Source organism: Lissotriton helveticus, chromosome 11, assembly GCF_964261635.1.
Source record: "Lissotriton helveticus chromosome 11, aLisHel1.1, whole genome shotgun sequence".
In the NCBI taxonomy this organism is placed as follows: Eukaryota; Metazoa; Chordata; class Amphibia; order Caudata; family Salamandridae; genus Lissotriton; species Lissotriton helveticus.
This window is the reverse complement of record NC_136072.1, coordinates 649475350-649489194: the sequence shown is the minus strand read 5'-3', so window position 1 is coordinate 649489194 and position 13845 is coordinate 649475350. Positions and strand designations below refer to the sequence as shown.

General features: G+C 48.6%; 1 protein-coding gene across 3 annotated transcripts in view; it reads left to right on the top strand.

The window, feature by feature from the left end:
* The window catches only part of LOC144791728 (uncharacterized), a 175009-nt gene extending 170491 nt beyond the window's left edge, over window positions 1-4518 (top strand). For 2 of the 3 annotated variants that reach the window (XM_078666496.1, XM_078666495.1), the window contains one exon: window positions 3400-4518. In XM_078666496.1, the coding sequence (XP_078522622.1) occupies window positions 3400-4025 (626 nt within the window). In that variant the 3' untranslated portion in view covers window positions 4026-4518. The remainder of the gene's footprint in view (window positions 1-3399) is intronic. The other variant, XR_013602455.1, reaches the window with a different exon arrangement.
* Window positions 4519-13845: the final 9327 nt, after the last annotated feature.

The following is a 13845-nucleotide window of genomic DNA, read 5'->3' as shown; positions in this document are numbered from 1 at the left end:
GTAAGAACTGCACTCTAACTGAATTCGTGCTTCGTAGGGCAACTATTTGAGATTTTAGGACAGGGTATATGTGCTCATCATGCTGTTAGACCATATTCCAGACTCTTGTTTGTTTGGCTTTACAATTTCCCAGTGTTTTGTACTGATCCCTTACTCATCTTGCGAAGGTATAAAACATAATGTTTTTGGTTTCTGTAGGAAAGTAGGATCTGCTTTCATGGTCACCCCCACTTTTTGCTGGTGTCATTATGTTTCACTGAGTAGTCTGACTGGGATCCTGCTAATCAGGACCCGAGTCTCTGTGCTTCTTCCCTAAATTGGACATGGTGAGTACTTAGGTACCCTCCAGATTGGTTACTGGTGTACCCTTGTAAGTCCCAAGTATATCTTACCAAGGTACCCAGGGCATAGGTACACCAGGGGTCTCCCATGGGCTGAAGCATGTATTATGCCACTCTTGAGAGACCACTCGAATTGTGAATACAAGCCTGCCATTGCGGCCTGTGTAAGCTGGTGCTAACATCACTTAAGACAGATATAAGTTTCCTTATATCTGAGGTCACTAGACTTAAAACCTATGTCACCCCTAAGACAGGCCTTTGAATCCTGAAGGCAGGGTGTTCCTGAATGACCAGCACACCCCTATGACTCTCGTAGTCCATTCTCTCGGGTTGTAAGTGCACCAGCCATTACGACATATAGAGTGGCCCTGTGTCATTACACAATGGCTATCTCTAAACTGGCTGTTACAAACCCTATCGTGTTTGGTATCAAAACATGTTGTAATCATACTCCAATACCGTAAACGGTGTTGGGGGTATGATTCCATGCATTGTAAAGCTCCTCTAGGAGGCCCTCAGTGTTTCCGGTAGCAGTCTTCTAGACCCGGACAGCAAACTCTGGCTGCAGCCGACCAGCGATATGATTCTGGACTCCTGCTGCTGAGCCAAGCTAGAACAGGGTAAGACAGGACTTAGTGTATTGTGCCAAGGTGGGGGTGCTTGCCAGTGCCACTAGACTGCTTTGAAGGGCACTTTTGGTACCCTCCTTGCATACTCCAGTTGAAACCAGTTCAGGGAGTAGTTAGCTTCTGCTCTGGCGTGAAAGTGGGCAAAGGACATGCCCCTCCTGTGGGAGGGACCCCTGAATCATCCCAACCCTTTCCTTAGGTTACTTAATAGCTTACCCGTGGGTGGTTCCTTAGATTTGTCGTGGAACAAGATTCAGATCCAAAACCACTTCAACTTCAACCTTCTGGGCACTCTGGACTTCGCTCGGACTTTGCTTTGGGAACTGAGCCTGGAACTGGGAAGACTCCTGCTGCTCCTGGTCTCGTCGTCCTGCCAGTCTTCTGCAACGTCTGTGCCTTAGCTCCATACAGTTTCTTCACAGGGCCTGTGGACATCTAAGACACCCAAAGAATTCTCCTTTGGAGTGAAGGAGTCACTTCCCTGCATCTGCAGGCACTGCAACAACACTGACTCGTTTGCTGTTCCTCAGCTCCTACAGACTCTGAAACGTTCAGCAACACTGCTGGTGGTTACAACTCCCTCGAGGCCTGTACTGTCTTCACAGCAAGTTTGAAGCCAGTATCCCTCTTCGGAACCGATGAAGCAGTACCCCTGTGCACTGCATCGACTTTCTGTTGCCAAGGCTTGTTGACTCTCTCCTCCAGAGATCTGCTGGCTCCAAGAAGCTCCAGCCTCCAGCATCTTCTGCAGCCAAGATCTTCACCTGCACCGCATCCTCCGCACCGTGGACCTTCATCCTTTGGTGAGCTGCTAGAGACCCTCTTGCGACTCCTATGTCTCCTGCTGTGGGTCCTCTTGAGGGTCTTCTTTGGCTCCAGTAGGCTCCCCTGCTTGCTCGGGCCTGTTCTGACTTACCTGCTCGTGGTGAGTCACTTGGTCCCGACCTTGCACCTTTTTCGACGACTATGTTGGTTGCTGATGCCAAGGCTTGTTGGTGCCCCTATCGGACACTGACCCCTTTGCTCTTGACATCCAACATGGGACCGCTTATTAATGGCTCCTGGTCTTCCTCAGCACTGCCTGGTCTGCACAGCTGCAACTTTAAGAGCCCGTCAACTCTCCTGCAATCCCCGGTGGGTATTCGTCTTCCATGCCTCCTGGTCACTCCTGAGTGTCATAGACTCTCCCCTCTGCTTGCACGTACCCCTCATCTTGAATCCACCTTTGGGTTCCACCGGGCACTTTCACCTTCTTTGCCAGGAGCATCATTTTGGAAGTACTCCATTGTGGTCTACGGCAGTTTCTGACGTCACTTCGCACCTATGCACCCAGCTTCCCTGGTGTAAGTATCCTGGTTCCTGGGGTATTCACAGGTGGGGTCACTCTGCAACCTTCCATCTTCCACAGGGTTTCTTCAGGGTGCGCTGGGAAGGGTCCTTCTTTAAAACTGCAACCACGACTTACCCATTGACTTGCATTAAGTACGGGATTGGGTTCCCACACTGCACACAACCTCCGTGGGGTTCTTAGATTCTCACCTTGGGTGGTTCCATGGGTCCCCGACTCTTCTACATCTTTTGGGTCCAGTCTCGACTTAGGTCGTGGTTTGCATTCCACTATTTTAGTATATGGTTTGGTCTCCCTCTGGAGACCACTGTGTATTTGTGCCACTTACGTGTTCTGTTTCCAAAATATTGTGTGTGTTGCGGTTATATCTCTGGGTAGGAGATCTTGCAATGTGTTAGTGCTTATAATAAATACATATTTTTATAATTACACTGTGTGGTTCTTTTTCACTTAACCTGCACCATAAGATTAACCCCTTCGCTGCTTCTGTCGGCCAATGGCTGTTGCGAGCACTACCTCTGTAGTGCTGCGCACATCCGTTAGCCGACGTGGCCCCGCCCACTTGATCAAACCACCGCACCACGGCAGAATTTGCGCCGCAGTTAAATACTGGTAAAACAAGCTGCTTTACACTCCTTCAGGACTAAGCCTGCTCTCCACAGTTACCACTTAGATAGCTTTCTTAGGTTGTCTAAGACCACTAAAATCACCCAGAGGGTTGTCTGGATTAGTGCAGGGTGCTCCACTTACATAAGTGAGCACCATATACTAAGCCAGCCTCCTACAGTTTCCTATGACAAATAATGTTAAAAACATTTCGGCAACATGTTATTCTAGTGCCCATCTTTTGTTGGTGCCTTCGGACAATGTACTCTGCCATGTGAGGGAAGTGGCAGGGTTGCTTGTTAGACAACATCTTGTAAAACCTTATTAATTTATCTCACAGCACACTTAAGTGTCTCAAGCACACAACTGCCAGAGTTTCACTGTAATCTGCCTCAAATGACCAAACTTGATGTCTAAATGTTATTGTATACAGTGCCATTAAGAAGACTAACATTTTATTTGTATTATATTACAGATAATGGAAACAAAAATGGAAAAATGGAGAGTCCAGTAAAATATAACAGAATTTCAAGGCTCTGCAAATCGACAGTAAAGCAAGGATACAGGGTAGAGCCGATTCCACACTGGCAAAGTGATTGCTGCGAATCTACACACTCCACCTTACACCAGACTCCCTGTGTGATGGTAACAGAAGCATCAAATATATGTGAGGGAAGAATGGAAAGTGAACAGAGTGTTCCGTGCAGCCTAAACTCACAACAAACTAATATACCATATAATTATCCTGAAAGTGAGAAAATCCACCCAAAGAATAATATTGGCAGACCTCCACGCACACATCAACGAACAGCAAGGTTTACATGTAAAGAATGTGGGAAAAGCTTTACAACAATATCCTATCTCCGAAAGCATGAACGATTCCATACTGGGGAAAGACCTCACCGTTGTACTACATGTGGAAAGACCTTCAGTCTACTTGGAGGTTTGCAGAGACACCAAAAACTGCATACTGGTGAAAAACCTCATCAGTGCAATATGTGTGGAGAATACTTCAGTAGAACGGACGTACTTTCTAGACACCAGAAAACACACACAAAGACAATACAAAAATGTGTGCTTAGTATATTGGAAATAGCATGAATAATGAAATATTTCATTCCTAGCTACATACAGGTATCACTGTTTTGTCTTAACTAGACAGAAGCTTGTTTATTAGCACTGTAGTGTCTAAAATGTACCTTAGGTAGTATACGGCAGAATGGTTACTAAGAATGGTTGAGAGGGATTATTTTGTACTGTGGCCTTTTGTAAAATCATTATTTACAGGTTAGAATGTGCTACTAAATCACATAGCATCAGTAAGATTTTTTTCTAAGGATTCATACTATTCATGGAGGTTTCCCACTGTGAAACCTTCCCCAGCTCTTTGCTTGATCTGTAAATGTGTTAAGGAATTCTTTGTTGTGCCGTTGCATTACCAATTTTGGATCTGCTATATTTCAAAGGCATTACTGACATAGAAAGTTGATCAAGGTATCAAATTGTAACATCTGTTCTGCTCAGTGTTAATTCCTACACAGGAACCAGGATTTACAAAAAATGGAGCTAAAAAAATAAAATACATTTAATAAGATCACTATCAAAACAATCATTTACAATGCAATCGGTCTCACTTTTGGGACCTTATAAGTGTTTAGCAAGAGCTATTGGCTCAGCTAGTGCAAAGATGGGGTTATAGAAAGATTATGATTCAACTACAAAAACAGCATGCACTACGACACTGGCACTGCATTCCATTTTTTGTTAGATTCCGTTATTCTAACTCATTAGTGAATGCAGCATTTTCCCACCGAACCCTGTTCACGTAAATGCTCTTAAGGCTCTTTCTACATTTCACCACCAATGAGCCCTGGTTTCAGTCATTTTCAAGAAACCATCTAGGTGCTCCTAACACGCATCCAAAATCTGGAGAACATTCAGGAAAAGTACTGCAAGCCACTTGTTCCCATAGATTTTCGAAAATATGAAAATGTTGCATATAAGCAATCAGAACACTAAGCAACATGGGTATACTAACGCTCAGGTGCAATGGAGAAATAAAATCCGCCCTGCAACTGTTGCATAGCTGCTAAGGTTTGAGATTGCTTATGTGTGACATTTAATTAATTTCAGTGTAATTATGAGTGACATTCAACGACTATTAGTGACACTTTCTCGTGAGCAAAATACAAGCAATGAAGACGTGGGAAACCTATAAATGTTAGAAATTACACCCATTTGAGCTTTTAAAACTGCTGCAAAGCACCAGAAATGGAAGGGTCCTAACTGAAATGTCACACAGACATTGCACTCCTCTTCGGTGAGGGCTCTGCTGCAGGACTCATCCATGTCACAATCAGTGAATCAGCCTCTCTGTAGTGCCAGGTTGAGTGAAGCCACTTCTGGCTTTATTCAGTGTTCTACGCAGTGGGGTGGGGGAGTGGAGTCAAGGGAGACAGTCACCTCACAGTGGCAGTGCTGCTGTAGAATGAGCTGCTGTTGGAGGCTGCCTGTAGTCTCACAATGGATTGATCCTGGCTGAGGCTTGTTTTCACTCTGTTCCCCAAGTTCTTTTTACCCAGTTCCTATTTATCACAAACTTGACCTGAAGGGAATGGAAAGGTTTACATGGGCACCCGTTGCACAAGTTACTTACCTTCTGTAACTATATATCTGTAAGAAACATTAGTAGTGATAGATTTCTTACCTTAGAATTGCCTCCAGGCGTTAGACTGGATCCAGAAAGTTTTCGTCCGCAGTACCCATGCGCGTCAGAAGGTGGCGTTGTGCGGCTCCGCGTCCGTCGTTGGCGTCGTGGTCGCCGAGATGACGTTGCGGCCGCTACTTAGACGTCGCCCTTGCGCCCTGACATCAGTTCTGTACAAGACTTTCCGCGCCAGGAACGCAGAGCCATGCAAGTTACTGACCACTGGTGCCTGGAAACTAGGGCCCTGAAAGGGATGACCTTAACAACCCCGATGGTGGGTCTGCAAACCAAGATCACACCAGAAAGTCCTGGAGAACAACGGCAAAATAAGCCGTCTCTCTGGATTTGGCTGTCCAGGCAGTAATGCTTGCAAAACGTGTGCAGCAAGGCCCAGTTGGCTGCCTAACAGATGTCATGCAAGGGATCTCCCCTTCCCAAAGCAGTAGTCGCTGCCGTCGCCCTGGTACAATGGGCGTGTAGTCCCACCAGAGGTTTCTTTTTAGCCAAAGAATAAAAAGCCTTTATGCACAGAACGACCCACCGAGAGATGGTCTGCTTGTGCACGGCCCGACCTTTCTTGACACCCACGTAGCCAACAAAGAGCTGGTCATCCACCTGGAACTGTTGTTTGCGGTTCAGGTAGGATGAGAGCACACGTTTTGGGTGCAGACGGTGGAGCCTCTCCTCCTCTTTCGAGGGATGAAGAGGCGGAAAGAAAGTGGGCTAAGTAATGGTCTGCCCGATGTGAAAGGCAGTGACAACCTTTGGCAGAAAAGATGGACGAGTCCTTAGAACAACTTTGTTCGGATGGACAGAGAGAAAATGAGGTTTTGAAGAAAGAGCCTGGAGCTCACTCAGTCTTCTGGCAGAGGTGATGGCTACCAGGAAAGCAGTCGTTAGAGTGAGAAGACGAAGAGGACAGTTGTGAAGTGGCTCAAAGGGAGCACAAATCAGATATGTCAGAACCAGGTTCAAGTCCCACTGAGGCATTATGAAAGGAACAGGAGGGAAAAGATGAGTAATGCCTTTTAAGAATCTACTTACAACAGGGGACTTGAAAAGGGGAGGCTGATCTGGAAGCCGTAAAAAGGCTGAAATGGCCGAGAGATAGCCCTTGATAGTGCCCAGAGCAGAACCCTGCTGGGCCAAAGAAAGTAGGAATAGAAGGACCTCTGAAAGAGGGGCAGAAAGGGAATCCACAGCCTTTGCTGTGCACCATGCCACAAACTTATTCCACCTACAGGCGTATACCATCTTAGTGGAGGGCCGCCTGGCAGCCAAGATTACATTAAAAACTTCAGGAGGCAGGTCAAAAGACGTCAACTACCGCCGATGAATCTCCATGCAAGGAGGTGGAGGCTGGACAGGTTTGGTTGGAGAACTGTCCCCTGTTGCTGCGACACGAGATCCTCCTGAAGAGGCGTTCGGATCGGGGAATCAATGACCATGCTGAGTAGCTCGGGATACTATACTTTCTGAGCCCAGTCCGGAGCCACAAGAATGACTTGGGCCCGGTCGTGCTTGAACTTCTTCATCACTCTGGGTAGAAGTGGTATAGGTGGAAAGGCGTGTAGTAGACCACAACTCCACTTGCGCCGAAAAGTGTCGCCTATCGAGTTCTGCCTTAGAAATTCCAACGCATAGAACTGATGACATTGCGCGTTCTCTTCGGTGGCGAATAGATCTAACCAAGGCTCTCACCACTGCTGAAAGAGACCTTGCACCACGTCCGAGTTCAGACGCCATTCATGATCCATCATGCACCGGCGGCTGAGTTCATCCGCCCTGGCATTTAAAGAACCTACACATAAACTCGGGTTGCACTCCGTTTTTCTTTCCACCAATGTTTCTTCCTTATTCCCACTTTTTAAGTGATCCATATTTTCAACTTAAGCGGCGTGCTCACTGCTTTTCGTGCCAGCCCACACTACACGTGTCGAACATAAACACCATATCTGTGGGGCTCTTTTTTAGCCCCACTCCAGAAGCAACAGCCTTATATTCCATTTGCATTTGCATCATTTGTCTTCTTCATTATCCATTTTCACTCAAATTTTTACACTAATCCTCTTTGGTTAACCTCATATTTTAAATCCTTTTTCAGCATTTTCTCGTGCAAGGGAATGCTAATTTTCAAAGTTTCGTATGTCTTGGTGGGCCCTCAGAACCTCTCATCCCAAAGACACGACTGAAGCATAATTCATTCATAGCAGTTTATTAATTTAATAAACTGCTATGAATGAATTATGCTTCAGTCGTGTCTTTGGGATGAGAGGTTCTGAGGGCCCACCAAGACATACGAAACTTTGAAAATTAGCATTCCCTTGCACGAGAAAATGCTGAAAAAGGATTTAAAATATGAGGTTAACCAAAGAGGATTAGTGTAAAAATTTGAGTGAAAATGGATAATGAAGAAGACAAATGATGCAAATGCAAATGGAATATAAGGCTGTTGCTTCTGGAGTGGGGCTAAAAAAGAGCCCCACAGATATGGTGTTTATGTTCGACACGTGTAGTGTGGGCTGGCACGAAAAGCAGTGAGCACGCCGCTTAAGTTGAAAATATGGATCACTTAAAAAGTGGGAATAAGGAAGAAACATTGGTGGAAAGAAAAACGGAGTGCAACCCGAGTTTATGTGTAGGTATCAATGTTCAGCCCAGTGGAGTTTTGCACCCAATGTACTTGAGTTTTTTAAAAAGATCAGAGAAAACATGGAAACGTGCAAGGAGAAAGAACTTGATTCATCGCTGCGAGTTTATGTTCAAAAGTCAGATGGAGAGGACTAATAACGCACAAGTAACAATGGATAATGTTTTTTTAAAAAAAGACTGTCTTTACATCGGATATGCTGCAATTTGTTGAGGTTGATGTGGTAGTTAAAAAAACTTCGAATAATGCTTCGAGACGCTTTCTGTGCAGGAGATTGTGGGAGATGTAGTTTTGGGTGGAAATTAAGAAAGTAGCGAAGAGGTGTCATGAAGGGGCGGGTTAATGAAGGGGTGGGTCAATTGTGGAGAGGAAGTGAGGGGTTTATTTAAGACAGGTGGGAGTTTCAATAATCAGTGAGCTTTTTGCAGTTTTGAAGAATGGAGGACGTTCTCCAGTTGGCAGGTATGAGCGGCCACAAAAGGGAAAGAATAGACAGGAGTGCATGGGAAAGGGAGTATATAGAGATGAATAGGCACGTTGCAGTGAAGTAGTGAGCGGAGACGTTCGAGGTTAACAGAAGGCGGTGAAATGCATAAGCGCAGTAGGGTGAGATTGGGGTGTAAGGGAGGTTGACCCACGGATGTTTAAAGCAAAGGGGAAAACAACGAGCGAGAACACAGAGGCGAGTAGTTTAAAGGCAAAGGAAAGGGCGGGTAACCTAATAACTGATTGAGTTGCAGACAAGTGGAAATCAGACGTAAATATGGAGGGTAAATGACAGAAAACGTAACATAAGCATGATGGTTTTTTAAGATGTGTTTGTAAGACATGTTTTATTTGTTATTTGCAGTTTGATCCCTGATGAAGAACCAACAAGGTTCGAAATGCATTGGAAATTAATAAACTGCTATGAATGAATTATGCTTCAGTCGTGTCTTTGGGATGAGAGGTTCTGAGGGCCCACCAAGACATACGAAACTTTGAAAATTAGCATTCCCTTGCACGAGAAAATGCTGAAAAAGGATTTAAAATATGAGGTTAACCAAAGAGGATTAGTGTAAAAATTTGAGTGAAAATGGATAATGAAGAAGACAAATGATGCAAATGCAAATGGAATATAAGGCTGTTGCTTCTGGAGTGGGGCTAAAAAAGAGCCCCACAGATATGGTATTTAAAGAACCTGCCAGGTGTTGAAGCACCAGCGAAATGCCCTGGTATTCCGGCCAAGTCCAGAGGCGCAGAGCCTCCTGACATAGGGTCCACAACCCCAACCCACCCTGTTTGTTGCAGTACCACATGGCAGTGGTGTTATCCGTGAACACCTCACCACTTCCCCGGACAGAGGGAAGGAATGCCGATCGCCTGAACCTCCAGAAGGTTGATGTGGACCCTGAACTCCGCCAGAGACCAGAGTCCTCTGATCTTTGCCTCTCCCATGTGGCCGCCCCATCCCAGGAGGGATGTGTCCGTCACAACTGTGCGCTCCAGTTGGGGAAGGGATAGGGATCTGCCATTGACCCAATCGTGATTCACCATTGCAATTGCTGTGCAGTGCCCTCTGAGATCTAGACATGATCGGACAGGTTGCCCTGATGCTCTGCCCACTGGAACTGCAGGTCCCACTGCAGAGCCTGCATATGCCATCTGGCATGATCCACTAGCAGGATGCAGGAGACCATCAGACCCAGGAGCCGGAGGGCCATCCTGACCGAAACCCGGAATAGAGGCTAAAAGATCGTAATCATAGCCTGAATATCCCGGACTCACTGCTCGGGAGGATAAACCTGAAACTGCGCCGAGTCCGGAACTGCACCAATGAGGAGGAGCATCTGAGAGGGAATCAGGTGCGACTTTGGCACGTTGATGGGGAACCACAGCAAATGCAGCAGGTCGGCTGTAGTCTGGAGGTGGGAGACAACTGCCTGGGGCAAGCCCGTCTTCAACAACCAGTCGTCGAGATAGGGGCAGACTGGAACCCCTGATCTGCGCAGATGAGCTGCTACCACCGCCATCACTTTCGTGAACACCCTAGGGCCGCTGGTAAGGCCAAAGGAGAGCACGGTAAACTGAAAGTGCTCATGGCCTACCGTGAACCGCAGGTAACGCCAGGGCGGGGATGTGGAAATATGCGTCCTGCCAGTCCAACGCTACCATCCAGTCTCCAGGGTCGAGGGCAGACAAGACCTGAACTAGCGTCAACATCTTGAACCTCTCCTTCCGGAGGAAGCGGCTGACGTTCCTGAGGTCCAAGATAGGACGCAGGCCTGTGTCCTTCTTGGGGACGAGAAAGTAGTGGGAATAACATCCACGACCTACTTCTGGCCCAGGAACGTGCTCAATGGCCCCCTTGGCCAAGAGGGCTGTTACTTCCTGCTGAAGAAGCACAAGATGGTCCTGACATGCGGTGGTATTGAGGTGGCATGACTGGAGGGGTAGTCTCGAAGGGGAGGGAGTAGCCCCTTCGGACTATTTGCAGCACCCACCTGTCCGAGGTGATGTTGCGCCAGTGGGGGAGATGATGGCGAATCCTGCCGCCCACTGGTGTTTGCTGGTCTTGAAAGTTTGGACTAGGAAGGCTTTGAATTGGATGTGGCAGGGGTGGAGGTGGACTGACCCGCCCGTAGGCTCCCAGAACCGTCTCGGGGTTCCAATGTTCGCGGCCGCACTGAGGTTGTTGTTGCGAAGGCCTCTGGCTCTGAAATGAACATTTTGGGATACCCCTTCCGTGGCAACGAAAGGAGCAAAAAATAGACGGCAGAGGATGGCGAGTGGCCGACAGGTGCAAGGACCTGGCCGTAGCCAGTGAGGCCATAAAGTGCTCCAACGCACTATCTGCCTTATTGCCAAAAAAGCGAATGCCATCAAAGGGCATGTCCAGCAGGGTGTTCTGGACATCCCCTGAGAAGCCAGTTGTCCTCAGCCAGGCGTGGCACCGAAGCGCCAACGTCGTTAAATCGCCCTGCCCAGCGAGTTGGCGGTATCAAGCCCACAACAAATGGTGAACTTAGCTGTGTCTCTCCCAGCCGCTATAGCTTGGGAAAGTACTGTCCGTGCCTCCTCCGGACAGTTGGGCAGCACCTGTGAAATGGTGTCCCACACAGAGTGGGAATAACGGCCCAAGAGGCATGCGGTGTTCACTGACCGCAGCCCTTGGCTGGCAGATGAAAACAGCTTCTTGCCAAGCTGCTCCAGCTTCTTGGATTCCCTATCACAAGGTGCGGAAGGGGACGTGCTCTGTGAAGCAGAGGCTTGGACAACCAAGCTCTCAGGAATGGGGTGTTGGGAGAGGAAGAGGGGGTCGCCTGGAGCCGGGCGATGGCGTCGGGCCACGTTCCTGTCCACAGGACCCCTGTGTTGGGCCTGGACCAAGTGCCCAAAAGAACGTCCCAAAGTGCGTCATTAAAAGGCAGCAAGGGCTCCGAAAAGGTTGCCGCCTGCTGAAGCACTTCTGTCAGGAGGTTAGTCCTGACAGCCACCGTAGGGAGTTCGAGGTGGAGGGCCTCGGCTGCCCTACGCAACACCATTGAGTAACTTGCTCCCTCCTCCGTAGCGACGGAAGGAGGAGACAGCATGCCACGGTCAGGTGAGGTGTCAAGACCGCTAGTATCTCCCAAGTCCTCTGCCCAGTGTGGATCATAGTCACACTGTTGTGTGAGAGGTTCCTCAGACCCCTCCCAGTCCTCCCCTTCCTTACAAGTCTGTGAAACAGGCTAAAAATAAGGAGGACGGATGTAGGGGTAGAAAGGCCCCATCGGCGTCTAAATCGGCGTCGAGTGACGCCGATCCGGCTCCGTGTCCGGGCTGACACCGGTTCCGACGTCGGCGGTAGCACCGGATGACGTCGGAGGTGGTGCCGGAGGGGGGGGTCGACACCAGTGGAGGTGTTAAGAGGTCAGCCGGCCTCGCCTGGGATCCGAGCCCGGATCCATGAGGGTTTTGCGGCACTGGTGCCGAAGCTGCCGGCGATGGAAGGGCAGGACCCCCAGTTGGGGCCGCGGGGCCCTTAGACACACCGGCGGGGCCAGACGGCCCAAAGAGTCGGGCCATGACAGCAAGAACATATTGCACCTGAGCTGTCGCCGACAGACCTGGAAAGGGCAGGTAGGCCGGCGGTGACGTCGCAGGCTCAGCCGGAGCCGTGGGGGTGGCACCACTCGCACCCTCAGCCGTGTGGTACGAGGGGCGAGGGGAAGTCTAAGAGCGACGAAGCTTCATCGACTTCTTCTTGGAATACTTCGACTTACCTGACCCAGTGTGCGAAGACTTAGATCCAGACGAATGATCGTGATGGCTCCGCGACCGGTCCTTCGAACTCCCACGGGACCAGGACTTTGAGCGGCACGGATTCATCTGCCGGACTTCCAGCAATATTTAGGACCGCTCCCGCAAAGTCTTCGGCACCATGGCCCGGCAGTCGGGGCACGACTTGGCGTCGTGGTCGCGCCCCAGGCAGTAGAGACACACGTGGTGCGGGTCTGTCACCGACATCATGCTATGACAGTCCCCGCAGTTCTAGTCTAGATTGACTCAAATGAATGGAGACAAAAGACCTTGAAAAACTCAGTCAAAAAGAGACTGGGGGTACTTGCTCTTCCCGGATCTGCGATTGCTGGCGTGGAAAAAGAAAGAACAGAACTGACAGAGCGTGAGGGTGGCGTCTATGTAGCTGCCGCGACTTCATCTCGGCAACCACAACGCCAATGACGGACGCAGAGCCCCACAATGCCACCTTCAGACGCGCAGGGGTACTGCTGACGAAAACTTTCCGGATCCAATCTGACGCCTGGGGGTAATTCTGCGGTAAGGAATCTATCACTATGTGTTTCTTTCAGATACATTTTACAAATTAACATTCATATTGTACAGGCAGGTACTGCACAGTCACATGAGCTGACCTCTGGTGCTGAACTAGAGCTGTTTGGTTGTAAGAGGGCCTGTGTCTGACATCGGGCAGCCTCCAAGTATTGGCAGCTGCTTGTCACTGTGTTGTGCATCCGAGCTGGTAGACCTCCGCTGCCTGGCACTTTTAAGTTTGCACATGTGCCAAGAGTACAGACACCCCGGTCATACTGTACACTTTTCCCGAGGAGATGCTGAGATGGCAAGTTAATTAGAATGTTGTTGACACACTCCAGTGTGAACAAACATAAATTATAAATCAAACTGCAGGTTTGAAGTGATTCGGTGAGGTAGGCCTGGGGCCGAGAAGTGAGGGGAGAGCACACTATGTGAGCTAGTGCTCCGACCCCTCTGAATACCCAAAACAAACTGCAGAGCCTCTCGTTTGCTGGGCTCCAGCGTATTTTCAACAGCAAGCAGAGAGTATGAAAATAAGCAATATGTGTAGAGCCACAAGCATAAAGGACTTCACAGGAGGTTGGGGCTGGCACTGTTGTTTTTTTTTTTCTTTCTAACATTGTTCCTCATCCATGAACCACAGAGGTGATACCACAGCACCCCGGTCAGCGAGAGCTATTGAAAACTTAGCAATATTACAAAAGCAGACACCACCACCAGGTCTTCACTGCTCCAGTCAAAGTGAGACGGGACTACAGTGAAATCCT